This window comes from Pelophylax lessonae, assembly GCF_965119305.1.
Source record: "Pelophylax lessonae genome assembly, chromosome: 2".
Lineage (NCBI taxonomy): Eukaryota > Metazoa > Chordata > Amphibia > Anura > Ranidae > Pelophylax > Pelophylax lessonae.
The window spans coordinates 261,117,650-261,139,666 of record NC_138769.1 but is presented as its reverse complement, the minus strand read 5'-3'; the positions used below and the strand labels follow the sequence as shown (position 1 = coordinate 261,139,666).

The 22,017-nt window shown below is 44.9% G+C and overlaps 1 protein-coding gene across 1 annotated transcript in view; it reads left to right on the top strand.

The window, feature by feature from the left end:
- Nucleotides 1-22,017, top strand: part of MAPKAPK2 (MAPK activated protein kinase 2) — a 140,127-nt gene that overhangs the window by 64,624 nt on the left and 53,486 nt on the right. Inside the window, exons 3-4 of the mRNA XM_082246274.1 lie at nt 14,021-14,085; nt 17,346-17,425. Coding sequence (XP_082102400.1) covers nt 14,021-14,085; nt 17,346-17,425 — 145 coding nt within the window. The remainder of the gene's footprint in view (nt 1-14,020; nt 14,086-17,345; nt 17,426-22,017) is intronic.

Sequence of the window (22,017 nt, the reverse complement as noted above, 5' to 3'; positions counted from 1 at the left end):
CATGCCAGTCCCCATACCTAGTGATTCATAGGGATAAGGTAGTACTTCATCCTAAGCCATCCTTTCTTCCTAAGGTGGTTTCAGATTTTCATCTGAATGAAGATATTGTACTACCTTCCTTGTGTCCTCAGCCCAAGCATCATCGGGAACATGCGTTGCATTCCTTGGATGTGGTTCGGGCAATCAGAGTATACCTGAAAGCTACGGAATCATTCCGTAAGACGGATTCACTTTTTGTGATCACGGATGGCCCCAGAAAGGGTTTGCCTGCATCTGCCGCGACCATTGCCAAATGGATTAGACAGACGGTGGTACAGGCTTATTCTATTAAGGGTCAGAGTCCTCCATTCCCTGTTAGGGCGCACTCCACTCGAGCGCTCAGTACTTCCTGGGCCTTTCGCCATCAGGCGTCAGTAGTCCAGGTATGTAAGGCGGCCACCTGGTCGTCGGTACATACCTTTACAAAATTCTATAAAATTGATGTGACGGCATCGGCGGATGCCTCATTTGGCCGCAAGGTTTTGCAGGCCGCAATTTGAGGAGACTGGTGGTCCACCTCGAGAGTTTTTTTCTGTTTGAAAAATGTATTTTTTGTTGAGTCTCATCATTAAGGATGAGCATTGTAAACTTCTAGTTGGCACCGGTTGGGCCTTCTAGATTGGGATTTGATTTCCATTTTCCCACCCCTCATTTGTGATACTGCTCTGGGACGTCCCGAAGGTGCTGTATCACCGAGGACTACGTCTGTCAATGAGCGATAGAGAAAAATGGATTTTTGTAAAATCTTACCGTAAAATCCTTTTCTCTTAGCTCATTGACAGACGTAGTCCCCGCCCCTCTGTTTTGGAGTTGGGTTGGGTTAAAATTTCTAAAGACTGCTTTTTGACATAACTGATTTGCTGAGGCAGAGAGAGAGAGGATATACCCTCTGGGACTGCCCCTAGGGTGTGGCCAGAGCATTTTAATTTCCTGTCTAGTCCTGCTCCTGTGGAGGCAACATAACCCGAAGGTGCTGTATCACCGAGGACTACGTCTGTCAATGAGCTAAGAGAAAAGGATTTTACGGTAAGATTTTACAAAAATCCATTTTTTTTTCCAGCAAGAACTCATCTATGTGGTCTTTTATTAAACTCTCCAGTATCTTCCCGACTTTAGAAGTTAAACTAACAGGTCTATAGTTACTTGGCAAAGAATTTGATCCATTTTTAAATATAGTCACGAAATTGGCCCTACGCCAATCCAGTGGTACTATTCCAGTCCTTAACGAGTCCCTAAAAATTAGAAAAAGACATTGAAATTGCAGCGCTCAGTTCTTTTAGGATGCGTGGGTGGATGCCATCTGGTCCAGGTGCTTTATCCACCCTTATTCTGTCTAAATATTTCTGGACCATATTACTTTTGAGCCATTGTGGATCATTTGGGGCTGTGTCAATACCATCCTCATGATGGTCATGGGCCCCCCTTGCTACGTTGTATACACAGAGCTGAAGAAAGTATTTTATAAATTTGCCTTCTCTTTGTCCCCAGTCACCCACTCCTGAATACTTTGTAAAGGGCCTACATGCTCAGGGGCTACAACCTTTTTACTGTTAATATATATAAATCATTTTTTAGAAATCATTTTTTAGGGTTTGTTCTATCTTTTGCAATCTGTCCATTTTGAATTGTTGCATCCTGATCTCCTTTTTACGCATTCTGTTATATTCTTTATAACAATTCAACAATGATAGTGCACCTTCATTTTTATATTTTTTAAAAGCGTTTTTCTTATTTATAGCTTTTTTAACTTTGGTCGTAACCCACATAGGTTTTATTTTTAGCCTTTTAAACTTATTGCCCATGGGAAAATACTTTGCAGTGAGTTTGCATACAGTCTTTTTAAAAAATTCCCATTTCTGTTCTCATCAATGCCAAAATTCCCTCCCAGTCTAAATCCTGGAGAGCAGCCCTCACCCTTGGAAAATTTGCTCTCTTAAAATGAAGTGTTTTTAATATATTTCCTGTGTGCGTTTTTTTTTTACTTTCAGCCAACATTACAGCAGTAGTATACTCTGCTTTTTAACTTTTTTTCCTACAGGTAAGCCTATAATAAGGCTTACCTGGAGGTACAAAAATTATCGCCTAAACCTTGCATTGTTTAGGAGATATTCGCCCTGCATGCAGCCGCTGACACCTGCGGCGCATGTACTCTGAAGGTCCGGCGGACCTTTATAGCTCCCTGCCAGAAAGTGAACTCCCGCGCGCATGCGCGGGATTGACGTCATCGTGGCTCTGGCCACTCACGGCGCCAGAGAGTCACCGAACCCGGAAGAGACACAGAGGGAAGATACCAGCTGCCTCAGCAGTGTCTGGCGACCATGTCGGGGCGTCGTTCTAAGGTAAGTATTTCATAATGAGCTAGTATGTGATTCATACTAGCTCATTATGCCTTTGTCCTGCAGGGTTGTTTTTTTTTTTTTTTTTTTTTTTTTTTTTTTAATTATTCAACCGCTTTAAATGAAATATTATGGTCCCTGCTACCCAGATGTTCTTTTATATGAACAATAATAATAAGCTGTGCATGGTTTGAGATTACCAGGTCCAACAGAACATAATTTCTAGTGGAGGCCTCAATAAACTGTACCATAAAATTGTCTTGGAATAGGTTTATAAATGTGTGCCCTTTAACTGTTTCAGCAGTGCCATTACTCCAGTCAATGTCTGGGTAGTTAAAATCCCCCATTATCACTGTCACAGTCCTTTCTATCTGTGCCAGGAGCCGAGTCTCCACCTCCTCATTAATACTAGGAGGTCTATAACAAACTCCAATGATAATCTTTGTATTATACACACCCATGTCCATTTCCACCCATACTGCTTCAGACTTATCACACTCTCCATCAACTAGGTCCTCTTTCACACTCACTTTGAGATGACTTCTCACATAAAGACAGACACCACCACCCCTCCGTTTTAACCCTGTCTTTCCGAAAGAGAGCATAGCCAGGAATATTAATAGCCCAGTCATGTGAAGAATGAAGCCAAGATTCAGCAATACCAATTAAATCACTGTTCTCCTTGTGCACCAGAGCTTCCAACTCCCCTATTTTGCTTGGCAGACTTCTGGCATTGGTGAACAAACACTTTAATTCATTGTCACATTTTGCACACCTATTTTGCATTTTTTTTTTATTTTGCTACAAATAGTACAATTTCCAATGGTTGTTTGTAACATGGGAACCTTCTTATCCTTCTTCTTGCCATAACTCTCCCCCCATCTTTCCCCATTCCACCCACCAATAGAAGCTGACCCTTTTCTGACCTGTCTGCCCCATTATAATTTAATTCACCCTCCCCACTCAATCCTAGTTTAAAAACTCCTCCAGCCTTCCCATAAACTTCTCACCCAGCACAACAGACCCCCTTCCATTTAGGTTCAAACCATCTTTAGCATATAGGTTGCACCCCAATCAAAAGTGAGCCCAGTGCTCTAAAAATCCAAATCCTTCCTTCTTACGCTAGGTCTTTAGCCATGCATTCAGCTCTCTATCTCCCCCTATCTTTCCTGTGTTGCACATGCACAGGCAATATTTCAGAGAATATCATCACCTTGAAGGTCCTTCCCTTCAACTTGCAGCCCAGTTCATTAAATTGGTTCTTAAGGAGCCTCCACCTTCCATATATTCTGTCATTTGTTCCAATGTGAACCAAGACAGCTGGGTCATGCCCAGCCCCTCCCAGTAATTTATCAACCCGGTCCACCACATGCTGAACCCTGGCACCAGGGAGACAGCAAACCATTTGCTTGAGGTGGTCCTGGTGAAAAATCATTAGATCAGTCCTTCTGATTATAGAATCTCCAATTACCACCAACTGTCTAGGCCTACCTACAGTCACCTCACCATCTCTACTAGCCTGACTGTTCTCTCGGCTGTTAGGGATAGCAATGACATCTAGGGCTGCCACCTCTGAGCTTGCCACCCCCACATCTTCACCCAACATGGCAAATCTGTTAGGGTGCTCAAACCCAGGGCTCGCCTTCCTTTTCTGTGTGCCCAGGGCTTGCCTTCCTTTTCTGTGTGCCCCTACCACTCCCTCTGACTGTATTACCCATCTTTCTACCTGATAATCTCCTGACTTACCCCTCCACCCTCCCCATTAACCCCACTAGCGGACCTCTTTCAAGGCTGTCAGTTCTGCCTAGTGTTGCAATTTGCTCCTCCAGATCTCTAATGTGAGCTTCCAGAAGGGCAACCCGCTCTGTCGCAGCGGTTTCCATCCTGGAGCGGTTGCTCCGTTATTGTATACATGCGGCACACTGTGCACTGCACAAAACCTTCAAGCTTGCTAGCACACATTTTCCTGGTTACAACAATAATACAACTAATAGAACATTTCAGATGTTACTTTCAGGTCAGAAGACTCCTGTTTTTATAATGTCCTGTTTTCAACTCTGGTTTTTAACTCACCACTTAGTCAAGGTCCACGTGGTCGGAGAACCAGCAAGCAAAAAGGTGGCAAGCTCAAGAAAGAGCAAGCTCAGAAAAGAGTCCTGCAGAAATTTAAATAGGACCTGAAGCACCTGTGACCAATTATCCACTCCCCATAGTAGTCTGAAGGAAAGAAAGAAAAGAAAAAAAAAGGCTATTTAAAAAGTGACAGAAAAAAAGAGTAAAAAAAGGAACAAAGAAACTGCAATGAAAGAGCCCCTAAAGATGCAAACAGTCACCATCAGTCAAAAGCAAAACTGTTTATCACTCTCCACTCAAATTTCCCACTCTTCAGCCTCCAAATAGCAAATCTGGCAAACAAGCAACTTTGGGATGCTCTGGATCGGCGTATATGACGGCGTGTTCCAGGTCCTGCCATTATCCAGTAACTTCGCACAGCCATTGAAGAGGAGTAGACCAACATTCCACAGGCCACAATCAACAACCTGCGAAGGAGATGGGTTGCACTGCGTGAGGCAAATAGTGGTCACACCAGATACTGACTGGTTTTCAGACCCCCCCCCCCCAATACAGTAAGGGTCCTGTCACATGGTGTGCCGTCTGACGAGGTCCGTTCTGCTCAGTAGGGGGCCGATCCCCGATGAGCAGGCGAAGGACGGCTCCAGCTCCGCTCTGTGTGCGGAGACGGAGCTGTCAGATCCCCGCTGTCCTCTATGGGGAGATCGGATGAGAATGGACTGCCTGTCCGTTCACATCCGATCTGATCCACCAGATGGATGGAAAATAGGGTTTCCATCCGTCTGGATTTCACGGACAGGATCAGGGAGCAGCGGGTGTCAGCGGACATGTCACCGCTGACATCCGCTGCCCCATAGGGATGCATGGAGCATCCGATCAGGTCCGCCTGAAAAACTGACAGGCGGATCAGATCGGATTGCCCGTGTGAAAGGACCCAAAAACTGCACATTTTAGAGTGGCCTTTATTGTGGCCAGCCTAGGGTACACCTGTGCAATAATCATGCTGTCTAATCAGCATCTTGATATGCCACACCTTTGAGATGGATGGATTATCTCAGCAAAGGAGAAGTGATCACTAACACAGATTTAGACAGATTTGTGAACAATATTTGAGAGAGAAAGTCTTGGATCTTTGAGTTCAGTTCATGAAAAATGGGGGCAAAAACAAAAGTGGTGTGTGTGTGTGTGTGTGTGTGTGTGTGTGTGTGTGTGTGTGTGTGTGTGTGTGTGTGTGTATGTGTGTATATATATATATATATATTTTAATAGATAGATTTTTTTTTTTTTTTATATATCTTTCTCTTGGACTGCAAGTGGTCAAAACAAGCTCATGACCCCAAATTCACAGTTAAAAAAATGGTCAGGATGGAGAGCAGATGAAGATTGGGAAACCTCTTTTTACTTGATTGTGCTCTGTGATCACTGAACCCAAAAGTGCTAATATCTGAACGACACTGGTTTAAGTCCTGGCTGAAGTTTTGGAAGCAATGGGGATCAGCAACCGTTCTGTGCTTGATTGGCTGCATTGGGTAAAACATGGGAGACATTAGGGGTCTAATAAACCTCTGATGTCTCCATAAAGTGAACCTGTCATCTGCCAATGCTGTCATGGTGAGTTGTTAGCCTGCTTGTGATAACAATAAAGATAAATGGGGGAAGGAAAAATCGTTGCATTTAATTATAACCACTTGCTGACCGCCCAATATCAGATTTACTACTACTGTACTGTGCAGAATCACTTATATATACATGATTCTGCACTTTAGGTAGGGTTGTGAGTTCCACTTCTGTTGTGATTTATCACAGCAGAAGCTGATCAGCGGTCGCGGTACCCGCTGATTGCTGAGGAGAGACACAGGATGGAGCTTTGCCTATGTAAACAAGGCAGAGCTACGTTTTGACGGGGGGGGGGGGGTGATAGATTTTTCAGGGAAAGAAAATCCATCACTTCCCTTAGTAAAAGCAGCACACCTAGTACATACACACGCACGCACGCACTAGGCACACAGTTGACCCTTTGATTTCCCTAGTGACAGTGCAAATTTTTAGCACTGATCACTGTATTCGTGTCACTGGTTCCCACAAAGTGTCAATGTCTGCCACAATGTCGCAGTTCCGCTATAAGTCACTGATCGCCGCAATTACTAGTATAAAAATAAACAAAAATTCCAGTAACAGTCGGGTCCATAAATATTGGGACATTGACACAATTCGAAAATTTTGGGCTCTCTATACCACCACAATGGATTTGAAATGAAACAAACAAGTTGTGCTTTAACCGCAGACTTTAAGCTTTAATTTGAGGGTATTTACATCCAAATCAGGTGAACGGTGTAGGAATTACAACCGTTAGTATATGTGCCTCCCTCTTTTTAAGGGACCAAAAGTAATGGGACAGATTAACAATCATAAATCAAAACTTTCACTTTTTAATACTTGGTTGCAAATCCTATGCAGTCAATTACAGTCTGAAGTCTGGAACGCATAGACATCACCAGATGCTGGGTTTCATCCCTGGTAATGCTCTGCCAGGTCTCTACTGCAACTGTCTTCAGTTCCTGCTTGTTCTTGGGCCATTTTCCCTTCAGTTTTGTCTTCAGGAAGTGAAATGCATGCTCAATCGGATTCAGGTCAGGTGATTGACTTGGCCATTGCATAACATTCCACTTCTTTCCTTTAAACTCTTTGGTTGCTCTCGCAGTATGCTTCAGGGCATTGTACATCTGCACTGTGAAGCGCCGTCCAATGAGTTCTGAAGCATTTGGCTGAATATGAGCAGATAATATTGCCCGAAAGACTTCAGAATTCATATTTCTGCTTTTATCAGCAGTCACATCATCAATGAATACAAGAGAACCAGTTCCATTGGCAGCCATACATGCCCACGCCATGACACTACCACCACCATGCTTCACTGATGAGGTGGTATGCTTTGGATCATGAGCAGTTCCTTTCCTTCTCCATACTCTTCTCTTCCCATCACTCTGGTACAAGTTGATCTTGGTCTCATCTGTCCATAGGATGTTGTTCCAAAACTGTGAATGCTTTTTAAGGTGTTGTTTGGCAAACTCTAATCTGGCCTTCCTGTTTTTGAGGCTCATCAATGGTTTACATCTTGTGGTGAACACTCTGTATTCACTCTGGTGAAGTCTTCTCTTGATTGTTGACTTTGACACACATACACCTACCTCCTGGAGAGTGTTCTTGATCTGGCCAACTGTTGTTCACCAGGGAAAGAATTCTTTGGTTATCCACCACAGTTGTTTTCCATGGTCTTCCGATTCTTTTGGTGTTGCTGAGCTCACCGGTGCGTTCTTTCTTTTTAAGGATGTTCCAAACAGTTGATTTGGCCACACCTAATGTTTTTGCTATCTCTCTGTTGGGTTTGTTTTTCTTTTTTCAGCCTAACGATGGCTTGCTTCACTGATAGTGACAGCTCTTTTGATCTCATATTGAGAGTTGACAGCAACAGATTCCAAATGCAAATAGCACACTTGAAATGAACTCTGGACCTTTTATCTGCTCCTTGTAAATGGGATAATGAGGGAATTACAGGAACACACACCTGGCCATGCAACAGCTGAGCAGCCAATTGTCCCATTACTTTTGGTCCCTTAAAAGTGGGAGGCACATATACAAACTGTTGTAATTCCTACCTACAACTTTCACCTGATTTGGATGTAAATACACAAAAATTAAAGCTGAAAGTCTGCAGTTAAAGCACATCTTGTTTGTTTCATTTCAAATCCATTGTGGTGTATAGAGCCAAAAAGATTAGCATTGTATCGATGTCCCAATATTTATAGACCTGACTGTATATATCCCATAGTTTGTAGACTAACTTTTGCACAAACTAATCAATATACGCTTTTTTTTTTTTTTTTTTTTTTACCAAAAATATGTAGCAGAATACTTACTGGCCTAATTTTTGAAGAAATTTGTTTTTTCTCTTTCTTTCACTGACGGACACTGCTCCATGTCTTCTAGACCATGGGCTTATGCTACGCTCTTTTCAGGAGTAGGAGTAGGCGGAAACCTTTTTGGTTGCGCCCCTGAGGCAGTTCCAGAGGGTCCCATTCTTTTCATCCATCCTTTAAGGATCACTTTGACAAGAGAACTGAGGCTCTTGTCCGGTATCTTTTCACCGTGGCTGGTTCAATGTTGAGGCCGGTGTTTACAATCACCTTGGTATACCAGACCTTAACGGAATGGACAAAAGTTTTATGCCAGGATCTAGAAGAGAGTCAACACCCTCTGGAGCTGGTGGATCAGTTTATCCAGGGTTACAGTACATCTTTGGATGCGGCCCCCTTGGCCAGCAGGGTATTGGTGACGGCGGTGATTCTTTGCAGCATGATATGGTTGAAGTACTGGTCGGCCCAGGCTTCTAAAAAGGTGCTGAGTGATCTACCTTTTGTAGGTGACTGTTTGTTTGGTGCAAGAGATCATTAAGGGCCTTACAGCGGTAAGAGTACATTACTTCCGCAGGTTGCTAAGGGCAAAGAACCTCGTCGTAAACGTGGTCCTTTCTTCTCGGCGCACAAGTGGCCCTTTTTTCTCCATCTGGATTGCAGGAAAAGGGTATGAGATCCACTATGCGGGAGGCTCCAAGAGACCCTGGAATGGTAAGTCAAAAGTGGGCACTTCTGGTTCCGCAGACAAGCCTTCCCCAGTATGAAGGGGCGCCCTCATCCGCATCTGGGGTGGGGGGCGTCTTCGCCTTTTCCGGATCCCTGGACCTTGCTCATTCAGGACAGATGGGGCCACGATTTGGTTCGGTTTCAAGATCGAGGCTTCGGTCCTTGCCTGAGGCAAGGTTCTTTCCTTCCAACTTGCGCCTGTCTCACGATACGGGGCAGTGCAGGACTTGTTAGCACAAGGAGTCATTGTGTCAATTCCAGGGTCGGAGAGGTTTTCAAGGTTTTTATTCAAATCTGTTTACAGTTCCCGGGAATGAAGGCCAGGTTCATCTGATCTTGGATCTCAAGGCTATGAACCACCTTGTGCGGGTTCAGAAACTTTGGATGGAGTCCATCTGCACAGTAAGTTGCTTTACTTCATCAAGGGGATCTTCTGGCTTCTATCAATCTCAAGGATGCCTACCTTTCATATTCTAAAATATGTCGGGTATCAGCGTTTTTTTAGTTTTGCCGTGGGCGAGGAGCACTATCAATTTGTTACCTTTTGGTCTCGTCTCAGCTCCCTGGTGTTCACAAGGGTTTTGGCCCCAAGTTCTGGCCTTGCTACGGCAGAAAGGGATTGCGGTACTGGGTTACCTGGACGATCTGCTTCTGCATGCAGAGTCTCTCTTGGCTCTAGAAGCCGACTTGGACATTACTGTGCGATCTCTACGGGAGTTCGGATGGACACTAAATTTGTCATAAATCTGCGTTGGCTCCATCCATCAAGCTGGACTACTTGGGTCTGATGCTGGACACCGTGTTGGCCCAGTAGTTTCTTCCTCGGGTAATACTTTTGAAGCCACGGGATGCGGTTCGGCTCCTGTTGTCCATCCATCGGTCTTCGCTCAGGACTTGCGCGCAAGTGCTTGGCCTGATGGTTTCCACCTTCAAGGCCGTTCCGTTTGCTCAGTTCCATATCAGACCTCTACAAAGAGAGTCTGTCCAAATGAAACAAGGATCCCCTGTCACTGGACAATCTGATCCTATTGAGTCGGGGTTCGAGAGAGTCTGTTAATGGTGGCTCCGCTCCCCGGCGCTTCGTCTGGAAATTTTTTTTTCTTCCCATGTATTGGACTGTAATCACCACGGATGCCAGTCTGTCTGGGTGGGGAGGTGTCTTGGGAGTGTACTCAGCTCAAGGTGTTTGGACTCGAGAGGAGTCCAGTCTGTTGATCAACATCCTGAAGATTCAGGCGATCAGGCTTTGTCTGTCCCTATGGACGGATTATCTACGGGTTGCCCTGTGAGGATACAATCGGACAATGCTACGGCTGTGGCATATGTCAATCATCAAGGGGACACAAGGAGTGCCCTGGAAGCCTGGGAAGTGGCCAGTATCTTGAGGTGGGCAGACCGGTATGTTCCAGCCCTCCCTGCTGTGCACATTCCGGGGGGTAGAGATTGGCAAGCGGACTATCTCAGTTGGCAGATGTTGGATCCGGGAGAACAGTCTCTTCACCCGGAGGCCGGAGGTTTTTCATCAACTGTGCCTTCGGTGGGGGTCCCCGGATGTGGACCTCTTGTCTCAATAGGAAGGTGCAGAGGTTCGTGTCAAGGTCTCAGGATCTTCTGGTTGACGCCGCAGATGCCCTGGTGGCCCTTTGGGGTCAGTATTGTCTGATTTACGCCCCTCCTTCTATACAAATTCTGTCGAAGTTGCCTTTCCTCCACTAAAACCTCTCCCGGGCTTCTGCGCAGAATCGAGGTAGAAGGGATTCCAGTCATTCTGGTGGCACCAGACTGACCTTGCCGGTTTTGGTACACAGGCTTGGAAAGGCTGGTAGCCGACGTCCTTTGGAAACTTCCCTTTTCAGGGAAAATCTTCTGTCTCTGGGACCAATCTTCTATCCTGCTTTATAGTCACTGGCTTTAACAGCTTGGCTATTGAAAGCTAGGTGCCTTTAGGACAGTCTGTGATCCCTATGCTGTTTAAAAGCAAGGAAATCAGAGTTTGGAAGGCGTACATAACTTGGTGTGAGTCTCGCGGGGGGGGGGGGGGGGGGTTAGAGAAACGCAGTGCCATATCACAAAAAAGGGGGACAAATCTCCCGGAGGTTAATAACATACATGTGTATGGGTATGAGCACCAAGAGTGATTTTTCTCTGCTGTCTCGTTCCTCTGATATCAGTAGGAGTCGCTTCTAGCAAGTTTTCCTGACACCAAGAAGTAAAAAAGATGGCAGGGGAGGGAGCTCCAGCACACAACCTATAATTGATAGCCTCAGCTCTGTTCCTGTGTGCTGTGTGAAGGGGGCTGTGTCCCTTCCCTCCAATCAGCTCTTTGAGCTCTACAAAGGAGCTTCAGCTCCCTCTCCCCTGCTTTCTGAAAGCACATACAAGCTGTATAAATTCTGGACTTTGAACGGCTGTAGAGAAAAGAAGACTGCAGATAAACGGGTACAACTTATGTAGGAGGATTGATTTTACGTCATTGTTTTACCTGTCACAAAAAATGGCGATTTGAGAAGGGTTAAAGGGTGTTTTTGTACAAATTGATTTAATTGTAGGAAATTTTTAGCCACTAGCATATTTTGTTTCTTATAAAAATTTAGAGAAGTTTTGGTCTCAATGTGAGAGGATAAATAGAGTATTTGGATCAGGTTAGCTGGTTAGCACCATTTAAAGCATTGTGGAGATTATCAGCTGAGGTTGAACATTGGGTTACCTGAAACGTAGATGGGATGCGTGCGGGGGAGAGGAATGTTTCTAATTGGGTTGGGGATATTTTTCTATACTTTTTAGGGGAGTAGGATACTAATGTTGGTTAGTGATGGCACCCATGGTTCGAGACTTGCACATAATGGTATGTCGAATTGACCTTGGAGGAGTGTTAGGGTGATTTAAATGGTGTAGTAATAGCTGGAGAGGTGATGGGACGGCCAGTCCTCCCTGTCTCTCTGTTTAATATTCCTCTGTATAGGTCTTCATTCAGATTGATCTTAAATCAACTGGTACTCCCTTTCATGGAATGAAGAGTATTGTTACTTAGTTCTGTACCATTCACCATTACCCTTAATTTAGATTGTTTATTCTACGCAGTGCTTTGGTGTTGGGACACTTCCTTGGGCGTGAACAATTTTTAGTTATTATATGTGCAGCTTGTGATTACATCTGTGGGTAGAGCTGAGGTCATTTAGCTTGTCATTATTTCTAGTGTAAAATTACTTACAGTCAACCTTTTTAGCTCCTGTCCTGGGCTGTATGGGGTGATTTAAAAAAGATACACATACACACACACACACACACAAACACACACACACACACACACTGCTCAGTATAATTGAAAAGTAAGATTTTAATCAATAAAAACCAGAACCATTTCCAAAATTTTGAAAAAACGTAGTTTTATAGAACATTTTGTTTAGCTCATTACATGAAAGTAAGGTTTATATAACTTGGATTACAAAATCTTCAGTTTTACTCAAATTAGTTAATGCAAAAATGAATACACCCCACAATAAAAACTACTACATCTCATATTTTGTATGACCTCCATGATTTGTAGGGACAGCACCAAGTTAGCGACATAGTGCAACATCTATATTTTACCAATTTTCAAACACAACCTCTTTTAGAGCCTGGATAATGGATGGAGAGTGATGCTCAATTTGTCGCTTCAGAATTCCCTGTTGGGGTTTGATTCCTTTAAGATCAGTAGACATACTTGGCCAGTAAATCACTTTTGCACTGTTCTTCAGAAATGCAACAGTGGCCTTAGATGTGTGTTTTGGATCATTGTCATGTTGAAAAAGTGCATGACGTCCAAGGGCACAGAGTAATAGTAGCATGTACTCTTTCAATATAGAGCAGTACATCTGTGAATTCATGATGCCATCAAAGACCTAGGCTCCTTGCTGGGATCTTTTGGTCCTAGCAATTTTTTTTTTTATCCTTCCTTGTATCTTTTTGCTTTTTCTCCTGGGATATCTACAATCAACTGCCGTGCTGGGCGACGGGCCGGAAAATCTAGATCCAGTTATCTCCCCAGCCAGGCCAGAGAGCGTGTGCAGCCTGCAGCTATGTGCTAGGTTGGCCGGGAAATTGCCTCAACAGACGGAGACTGGCCCACGATTTAAATGTCTCGCAGGGTCGCATATGCCTGGACTATGGTCTGAGTGGCAGCATGTCCCTGGCCGAGAGCCCCCCACTTCGGTGGCGAGAGGCGCTGTCTAGAGCGATACCTGCATCCACGGAGAGGTAGGTACTTCCCCCCCCTCTCCTCCTTTTGGGTGGGGTGGACACGGGTAACCTCAAGGGATGGTCAGGCCTGCCTGCAGATTACATCTGTGGAATACAGGAGGGGGGCAGAGGATAACCAACTGCAGCACCAGGGACACTTCATATTAAATGTAGGTAACCTAGTTTGTGCTGATTTAAAAAACAGGGGTCCCAGTGCAGAGGGTGCAGCAGAAACTCCTGTGTGGTTTTCCAGCCAGCATTTAGAAGCGTTCAGAGGTTCGGCCTTATTTGTGTGGTCCGAGATGTCACAGCAGCCATTTTCCTTCGGCTTTGTTAGTCCTCGGCCGGCGGCCATGTTTGTGTGGTCTGTGATGTCACTGTTGCCATTTTCCCTTGGTCCGTCGTGACGTCACGATGGCCATTTTCCTTTGGTCCGTCGTGACGTCACAACGGCCATTTTCCTTTGGTCCGTCCGTGACGTCACTACGGCCATTTTCCCTTGGTCCGTCCGTGTTAAATTACCTTTTCAGTTCTTACATTTAGGAATTTGTGGTGTATTTTGTAAACCCTTTTAGCTGCTCCTTAAGAAAATCTCCTACGATATAGTAACTTTTTTTTCTTAATACATTTAGTAACTTTTTTTAATTTATTATTTGATATTTTTTTACTGACAATCTGTATGTTGCTAATTATTTACTCATTTTTGTTCAGTCTTGATGGTGGAGAGCTTTTCAGTCGTATTCAAGACAGAGGAGACCAGGCATTTACAGAAAGGGGTATGTATACTTTTTGATAGTGATCTTTATGTGCAGTTAGTGAATATTTGTTGTACTACAATTTAACTTTTTGAAGTGCTAAAGTGTATGTCTAAGGTCTAGATAAAACCTATTTTTGTTTTTTGTTTTTTTTTTTTTTTTTCTTTGTTTTGGATAGAGTGGGGAAGCATTGAGAACCTTGTTGGGATTTTACTACTCCCTTGATTTCCCTTCAATTACTGTCACAGTGACAGCAGTTTCACTATACAGTGAGTAAAAAAAAAAAAAAAAAAAAAAAGAAAACCCAACAGAATATATACAGAATAGGGGGAGCTGTGAATTCCTGACGGCTTATTGCAGCCTGTATCTCTGTTTTTTATATTTTTCACTTAATGTCACAGTGACATCAGTTTTACCAGACAGGAAGTGAATGGAAAGGTCTATAATGGAGCCTCAGATAGCAGTAAAAATCCAACACAGGTTCAAATCCTACACCAATTCTATACAGTGCTTTAAAGGTTTTGGCTGGACATACACTTTAAATCTTGCAGAGTCATTGGGGGCTGGGGAGGTCAGGCTACCCATTTGAGGTATGAAGTGATTGTGAAAAACATCTGCAGTTCGTGTTATTAACCAGTTGCCGACCGCCCGCCGCAGACATACTGCGGCAAGGTGGCTTGGCTACGCGAATCGCTGTACCCATACGTTGGTCCCGCGCACCCCCGCAATGTTCTGATTTGGTTCAGAACCGGTCAGTCATCAGGTCCAGGCGGAGAAGAACGTCCTGTGCCCATGTAATGTAAACGCAGGCACAGGAAATTATGCAATCTTCTCTCCTGGAGTCCTTTTTCGATTCCAGCGTGAGAAGAGAGAACATCTACTGTGAGTACAGAAGCACTTCACTGACACCAGTACACACAGGCACACATTTAACCCCCTAATCACCCACCAGTTAACTCTTACACTCCCTGTCGCAGTGCAGACTATATACAGTATGCAGATAAATTTTACTGATCACTGTATTATTGTCACTTGTGATTCAGTTAGTGTAAGAGACAGTTAGTGATAGTCCCAGATAGGTTTAGGGTACCCACCATATATCCCCTAATAAAGACTTAACCACCTGATCACCCCCAGTTAACCCCTTCATTGCCCTGTCAGTGTCACTATTTTATAGTGTACAGATCTTTTTTCTGATCACCGTTTGTGTCTCAGGTGACAGCATCAGATTGCCCGCCACATTTTTAGTAATACATTTTAACCCTTTGATTGCCAGTGACACACAAACACACCCTAAACACCTCCATTACTAGTATAGTGTCTGAACAGATCAGTATGTTCTGATCAGAATTATACTAGCATCCCCAATAATTGAGTGTTCCCAAAACACAGCATTAGCAGGATCAGCCCCAGCACCTGCGTTTAGCCCCTCGGCCCCCTTCCAAGAAGTGCAGAATCAGCAGATTACTGTCACTTAGAATACACATCACACTAAACTGCATGGGGTTTAGGTACATGGGGAGCAGTGGCAAGTTTGTTTGGGACTTGGTGTCACCCTTATTCGGAAAGGGGTACCATTTATACGTGGACACTTATTACACAAGCGTGACACTTTTTGATTTTGGAATTGTGCATGTGGCACTGTGCGACCTAATCGTCGGGGCTTCCCCCAATGGCGTGTAGATTCCCAATTTAGACGGAGGGGGGGGGGGGGAGGAGAGAGCCTGCTTGAAGTGTAATAAATTGCTTGCAGTGAAGTGGAGGGACACACAGAATGTTTTTGTTCTGTACTCCATTCACGCAGATAGGGTGACTGGTGTTGTTGAGAAGCCCCTTGCGGATATTGGCGTGACACCTGCTATTTTTGTCCCTCCTGGCCAACCTTGTCTCTGCATCGGGGACTGTTTCCGTCGCTACCACACACTAGTAGAGTATTAGTATAGGGTACAGCACGGCACAGTCTAGGGCACGCTTTTTCACACAGGGTCTCAAAAGATGTTGGCTGTCGTGTTTTGACAGACCCCAGCCTGGAACAGTTTTTTTTTTCAGTTACAAAAAAGTGTAAAAAAAGTTGGAAACAAAATAATAAAAAAAAAAAATTTGAAATAAGAGAGCCAAAAACGGTTATCTTTTTATTGAGTTAATTTTCTGTTCTTACTCTTTCTACTTTTACTGTACTTTACTGAATATTATAATGTTTTATTGTTAACCATTGTTTGCTTTGCAGGTACACCCATCAGCTGCATCACTGATTTGTTGTTTCTGAAAGGGACAGCGTTTTCTCTCACCATATATGTAATAAATTATTGCAGTGCTGTAGGAGGTAATTTCACCACTGCAGTTAAAAAAAGAACTTATAGGGCGAAGCATAGGGGATGGGGTGGACACAGAGGGTGGATCTCCCCTATGCTTCACCATATATTTTTTTATACTTTTCTTGGCAGAGATGTATTCATCCATATCGATCGATGCAAATGGAGGGATCTGCTATGTTCTTTTTTTTGTTTTCTTCAGCCCATGGACTGAACGAAAAAAAGGGACATTAAATGTATGCCCATCTTTAGAAGTGGGTGGATGCTTAGAGGTCTAATGGTGGGCATACCACACACTTTCTGGTATCGTTGTTTTTTTACAGCCAGCGGTCAGCATTCATGTAAAAGGAATCCCAAGTCACTAAGGCGGGGAGTGATTCTTGGTGCGTTACCGCAAGTGCTCAGAGTGGGGGCATGCCTGTGCTCGGAAGTTATCCTATGTGTCTCTAGCCCCAGCCCTATTCAGCTCCCAGCTGGGACATGCCTCAACCTAAAACTGAATTGAATCAAACATGGCGAAGATACTAGTGATGTCAGTACCCAAGTATGGAAATGCTAATGTCTGGGAATATGACAAGTTCATAGCGTTTTGCATTTGATTGACAGTGGATGGCAGTGTTTACAAAAGTCGCAATTGGGCTGAATAGTACTTATGACCCTTAAGGCCATCTAAATCTAGCCTTTCGGCTGCAGGTTCACCCAGTCAGGAGGATGTGGCTAGGTGGTGCTGATGAGTGGTGACTTTTGGAATCTCTGATGTGGAAGAAAAAGCAGCCCAAAAGTTAGCGGCTTGCATGGCCAAACCATGCCCCAAAAAATAAATAGTAAACCCTGTTGCTTTCCTGTAGCAGGGCTAGATGTAAGAAACCCCATCTGCCCAGCACCTGAAACTGCATGTCCTGGGCAATGGGCGATAGGATTTGCGCATCCCTGTTGCTATTTTATTTTCTATTTTTATATCGATTTCAGAGGCTTCCGACATCATGAAAAGCATCGGAGAGGCCATACAATATTTACATGCAATCAATATTGCCCACAGAGATGTAAAGGTATGTTGGTACTTGGGTCGCTTTTGTATCTTACTAAAAATGTAAGGGATATGTTGAAATTTTGTCTTTTTAATCTTGGGGTTTTAAAATTAACTTTATGTCCTAAATTTGAACTTTTTAGATAGAATTGTATTTGTCAATGCACCATACTTTGGTAACTTTTTTTTTTTTTTAAATGATATTGCCTTTTAGCCTAGTGTGGGGTAGGGGAGTTCCTGTCATGTGCAAATGTATGCAAATTCAGTAAGCATGAAAATATTTGTATTCTCAATGGCTCCTGCTGCTGGAGTCCTGTGTGAAGAGGAAGAAAGGGGAGAAGAGATGCAGCAGTGCACAGCTAAAGCCTAATCCTACTTCTGGAGGGGGCAAAATAACCCCCTAGTTCTGATTTATGGAGCATTGTTTCTGTCGATGAACAAAAGAAAAATGGATTTTACGGCAAGTACAAAAATCCCATTTTCTCTTTCGTTCATTGACGGGCACAGCTCCATATCTTATTTGACCCTTGGGTTATGCTGCCCCCTACAGGAGTAGACACTAGGCGGAAAATAATTGACTACGCCTAAAGGGCAGTCTTGGGGCAGTATACTCCCACTTCCTGCTATAGGACTTCAGTTTTTTTCTGCCTAGTCAGGAGTAAGGACCTAGTTCCTGGATGGGGTCTGGGGTCCTAGCATTTTTTTTTCTTTTTTAAACAGAATTGTTTTCTCTTAATACTTTCTGTTACTGTGTGAACTGCAATCAAGTCGGTTAGTGAGAACTACAATCAACTGCTGGACTGGGCGACGCACTGGGAATCCTAGATCCTTATGGTCTTCCCAGTATGGCCAGCGAGTTTATCGTCTCATGAGGATGCATAGCCCTGGTCATGACCCTGATCTCAACCTGAGTCGCAGCGTACCTCTGGCCCCCAGCACCCCCGTTCCAAGATGGTGCGGTGGTCTGCTTGCAGTGGTGCCCGCTCAGTTCCAAGGTGTGGTGAATAGTGTCCCTTCCCTCTGGTGATTTCTCGGGGTGGATGTGGGCCCCTCCCTGGGTTGGTAGGTCCCCCATGTGTCCTTCCTTCCTGAATAGCGACCCCCCTCACTATTGGGGTTCTTCTGCAAAATACCTCCCATTCACCCCTCACCTAGCCCCCCCTCAGTCCCCCCCCCCCCCCCTGTAGGGGTCCCTGGCGCTCTGTGTCCCTCCACAGTTGGTGCTGGTGAGTTCCCTCTGGGTGTACAAAGCTCCCTCTATCTGAATTAGCAGTGTGTTTGGTGTGCTGGGACCTGTGGTGCCACTGATACCAGCGGTGGGGGAATTTTCACAGCGATTTTATTTATTTTTTTTTATTTCTTTCTTTCTCTACATTTTGCTGGCGGTTTTTAGGTTTACCATGACGTCCCTGCAGCACGCGTCACCACCTGACCCACTCTCAAAGGCTGCGGGAGCCTCTGGGTCTCAGTCTGCCTTGGTGGCCCTTCAGTCCCTGGTGTCCAAAGTTGATATGGCCCTTCAAAATAGGCCTTGCAAAAAGCGTCCCCCGCCTTCACCTGCATCCTCTGTCTCTTCAGATTCTGAGGATGATTTGGCCGCTGCGGACGTGAGTCACCCTACTGGGTCTGTATCCACGCACCCTGAGTGTTTTGATAGTAAAGATGATTCCTCTTCCACTATGGCCGCGCATGAAAATGCGCTAGTGGATGCACTGATTGTATCATTGCGGGAAACTTTCAAATTGGAGGACACCGGTACAGTTTGGTACCCGCAGACCAGCCAAGGCAACTAAGGTATTCCCCTTTCCCGCCTATTTTGACTATATTGTCGCTAGTCAGTGGGGTTCCCTAAAACGCATGGTCGGGGTACCTAAGTGTTTCCCTAGGAGGTATTCTTTTGAAAAGTCCATTGTAAAGAAACTGACCGTGCCGCCGGTGGTGTATTTACAGGTTAAATAAAGCCACATTGCTACCGGTGAAGGACTCTCTGTCCTTTTAAGGACCCTGTTGATAAGAGAGCGGATTCCCTTGTCCGATACCTTTTTTACCGTGGCTGGTTCAATTATGAGGCCAGTGTTTGCCATAACCTTGGTCTCTCAGACCTTAACGGAATGGGCAAAGATTCTGCTCCAGGATTTGGAAGGGGTCAGCATCCTCCTGAGCTGTCAGAACTGGCGGACCAGTTAGTACAGGGCTTGCAGTATAATTGTGATGCCTCTCTGGACGCTGCCCCCTTAGCCTGCAGGGTGTCTATGACGGCAGTGACTCTTCGCTGCATGATTTGGCTGAAATGCTTGTCTGCGGTCCAGGCTTTCAAAAGGGTGTGGACCGATCTCCCCTTTTGTAGGAAAACTCCTGTTCAGAGCTTCCATGGAAGAGATCATTAAAAGTCTTACAGGGGAGGTAAGAGTAGTCTGCTTTCATAGGTTACCAAGGGCAAACCGCCTCATTGCATGCGTGGTCCTTTCTTCTTGGCCCACAAACGGCCCTTTCTGCTGGTAACTTTGTGGGAGGTTCCAAGAGACCCAGTCTTAATAAGCCAAAAGTGGGTTCCGCTGGTCCCACAGACAAGTCCACTTCTGCATGAAGGGGTGCCCTCACCTGTCCCTGGGGTGGGGGGGATGTCTTTGCTTCTTTCCCCCACCCGTGGACCTCCTTGATTCAAGACAAGTGGGTCCACAAGTTGATTCGGTCAGGTTACAAGATCGAGTTTCGGTCCTTGCCTCCAGCAAGGTTCTTCCCTTCCAACTTGCTTCTGTCTGCAAGGCCTTCTCAAGGCAGTACAGGATCTGCCCTCACAAGGAATCATTTTAACCAGTTCCAGAGTCAGAACGTTTTCAGGGGTTTTATTCAAACCTATTTACTAGGGCTGCACGATATTGGAAAAAAAGTACATTGCAATATTTTTTTTCCCAAAGATATATATTGCGATATTGAGAGAGCCATCAATCCAGGCTAAATACAGGGTTAATGTTACTGTAGGGATTCAGTGCAGCAGCCTTCTTCTGATTGTACTACAGGGCCAGCCAGGGTTGATGTTACTGTAGTAGGATTTGGGAAGTAGTGCAGCAGCAGCCTTCTTCTAAATGTCATTGCAGTTGCACCATACAGGGCAGGCCAGGGTTAATGGTAATGTAGGGAACTGCAGGTTAATAAGATGATCACGATGATCTAAAATTGTGTAGTTTTGGTGAAGCCAGCAAAATCCAGTATGTAGACACACATGCCCGTATATTTCAAAACGGTATTGGAGATATATATAATCATATGACTTCCTGCAGTTGTCAGGTTGAATCAAGGAGAAGTCTCTAATTGAGGAGCGAGACACCAGTACCGCCTTGTTAAGTAGTTTTAAAAGCTATTGGATCACGGGAATTAGATGTTGTTCCAACAAATATGAATATTAATCTATATGGATCCCCACAGATCATTTCATGGCAGCATAGAATAGGACAACGAAGTCTCAGGACAGTCTATAGTTTTGAATAGGTCACCGAGACCAATGAATATAGGAGTAAAATTTCATCAGTAATTTCTGACAGGATGCCTGATGATCCGGGGTGGACGGTGGGGGAGGGAGAGAACCAGCAGGGAAGAGGATTTGACAGGGAGGTACACCCTAGAATCCACAGTGCTATGATGGGGAGAGACGCTGTGAATTATAACAGCGAGGGCTCACATCAAGTAAGTCTCTATAATGTAAGAAATCCAGGCAGCGGTCAGGTAGTGATGGTGGATGTGTCTTAACATGTAGACTTAAGCAGATTGCTTACCGCATCATAGATACCTTATGGTCATGGCCCTTTCTCCATTCCTTCACTAATTCAGAGTTTCCTCTCCCGGCAGTCTAACTTTTGGGTCTGTTTCCGAGTAGGTATTCATCCGTTCCCGCGGTCTCCAAATCTCCCCTATTGGTGCCGTGAGTCCGGTTCGTCACTTCCTGACCGAGCGGTGAGTAGCGGCACAGCGAACCAATCACGTCGTGAGTAGCGGCACAGCGAACCAATCACGTCGTGAGTAGCGGCACAGCGAACCAATCAGGTGTGCAGGCACGCGTGATTGGTTCCCTGTGCCGCTGCTCACCGCTCAGTCAGGAGAGCTGCAGGACGGACTTAACTGTGCGGGACGGTCGGGCTGTATTCTTCTCTCTCTACCTTCCTTCACTGTGAGTCCCCAATATCGGCTGATCCGGCGATGTAACTATCGCCCACTCCCGCAGCACGATATTCGATGTTACATCGAATATCGTTCAGCCCTACTATTTACTGTTCCCAGGAAGGAAGGAAGGCAGGCAAGGTCTGGTCAATCCTGGATCCTCAAGGCCTTGAACAGCTTTGTACGGGTTCAGAAATTTCGGATGAAGTTTATTTGCACGGTGGTAGCATATCTTCATCAAGGGGATTTTCTGGCCTCTATCGATATCAAGGATGCTTACCTTCATATCCCAATATATGTCGAGCATCAGCGTTTTCTTCGCTTTGCCATGGGCGAGGAGCACTATCAATTCGTGGCGTTTCCCTTTGGTCTCGCCTCAGCTCCTCAGGTCTTGACAAAATTGTTGGCCCCGGTGTTAGCGTTACTAAGGCAGCGGGGGACTTGCACTACTGGGGTACC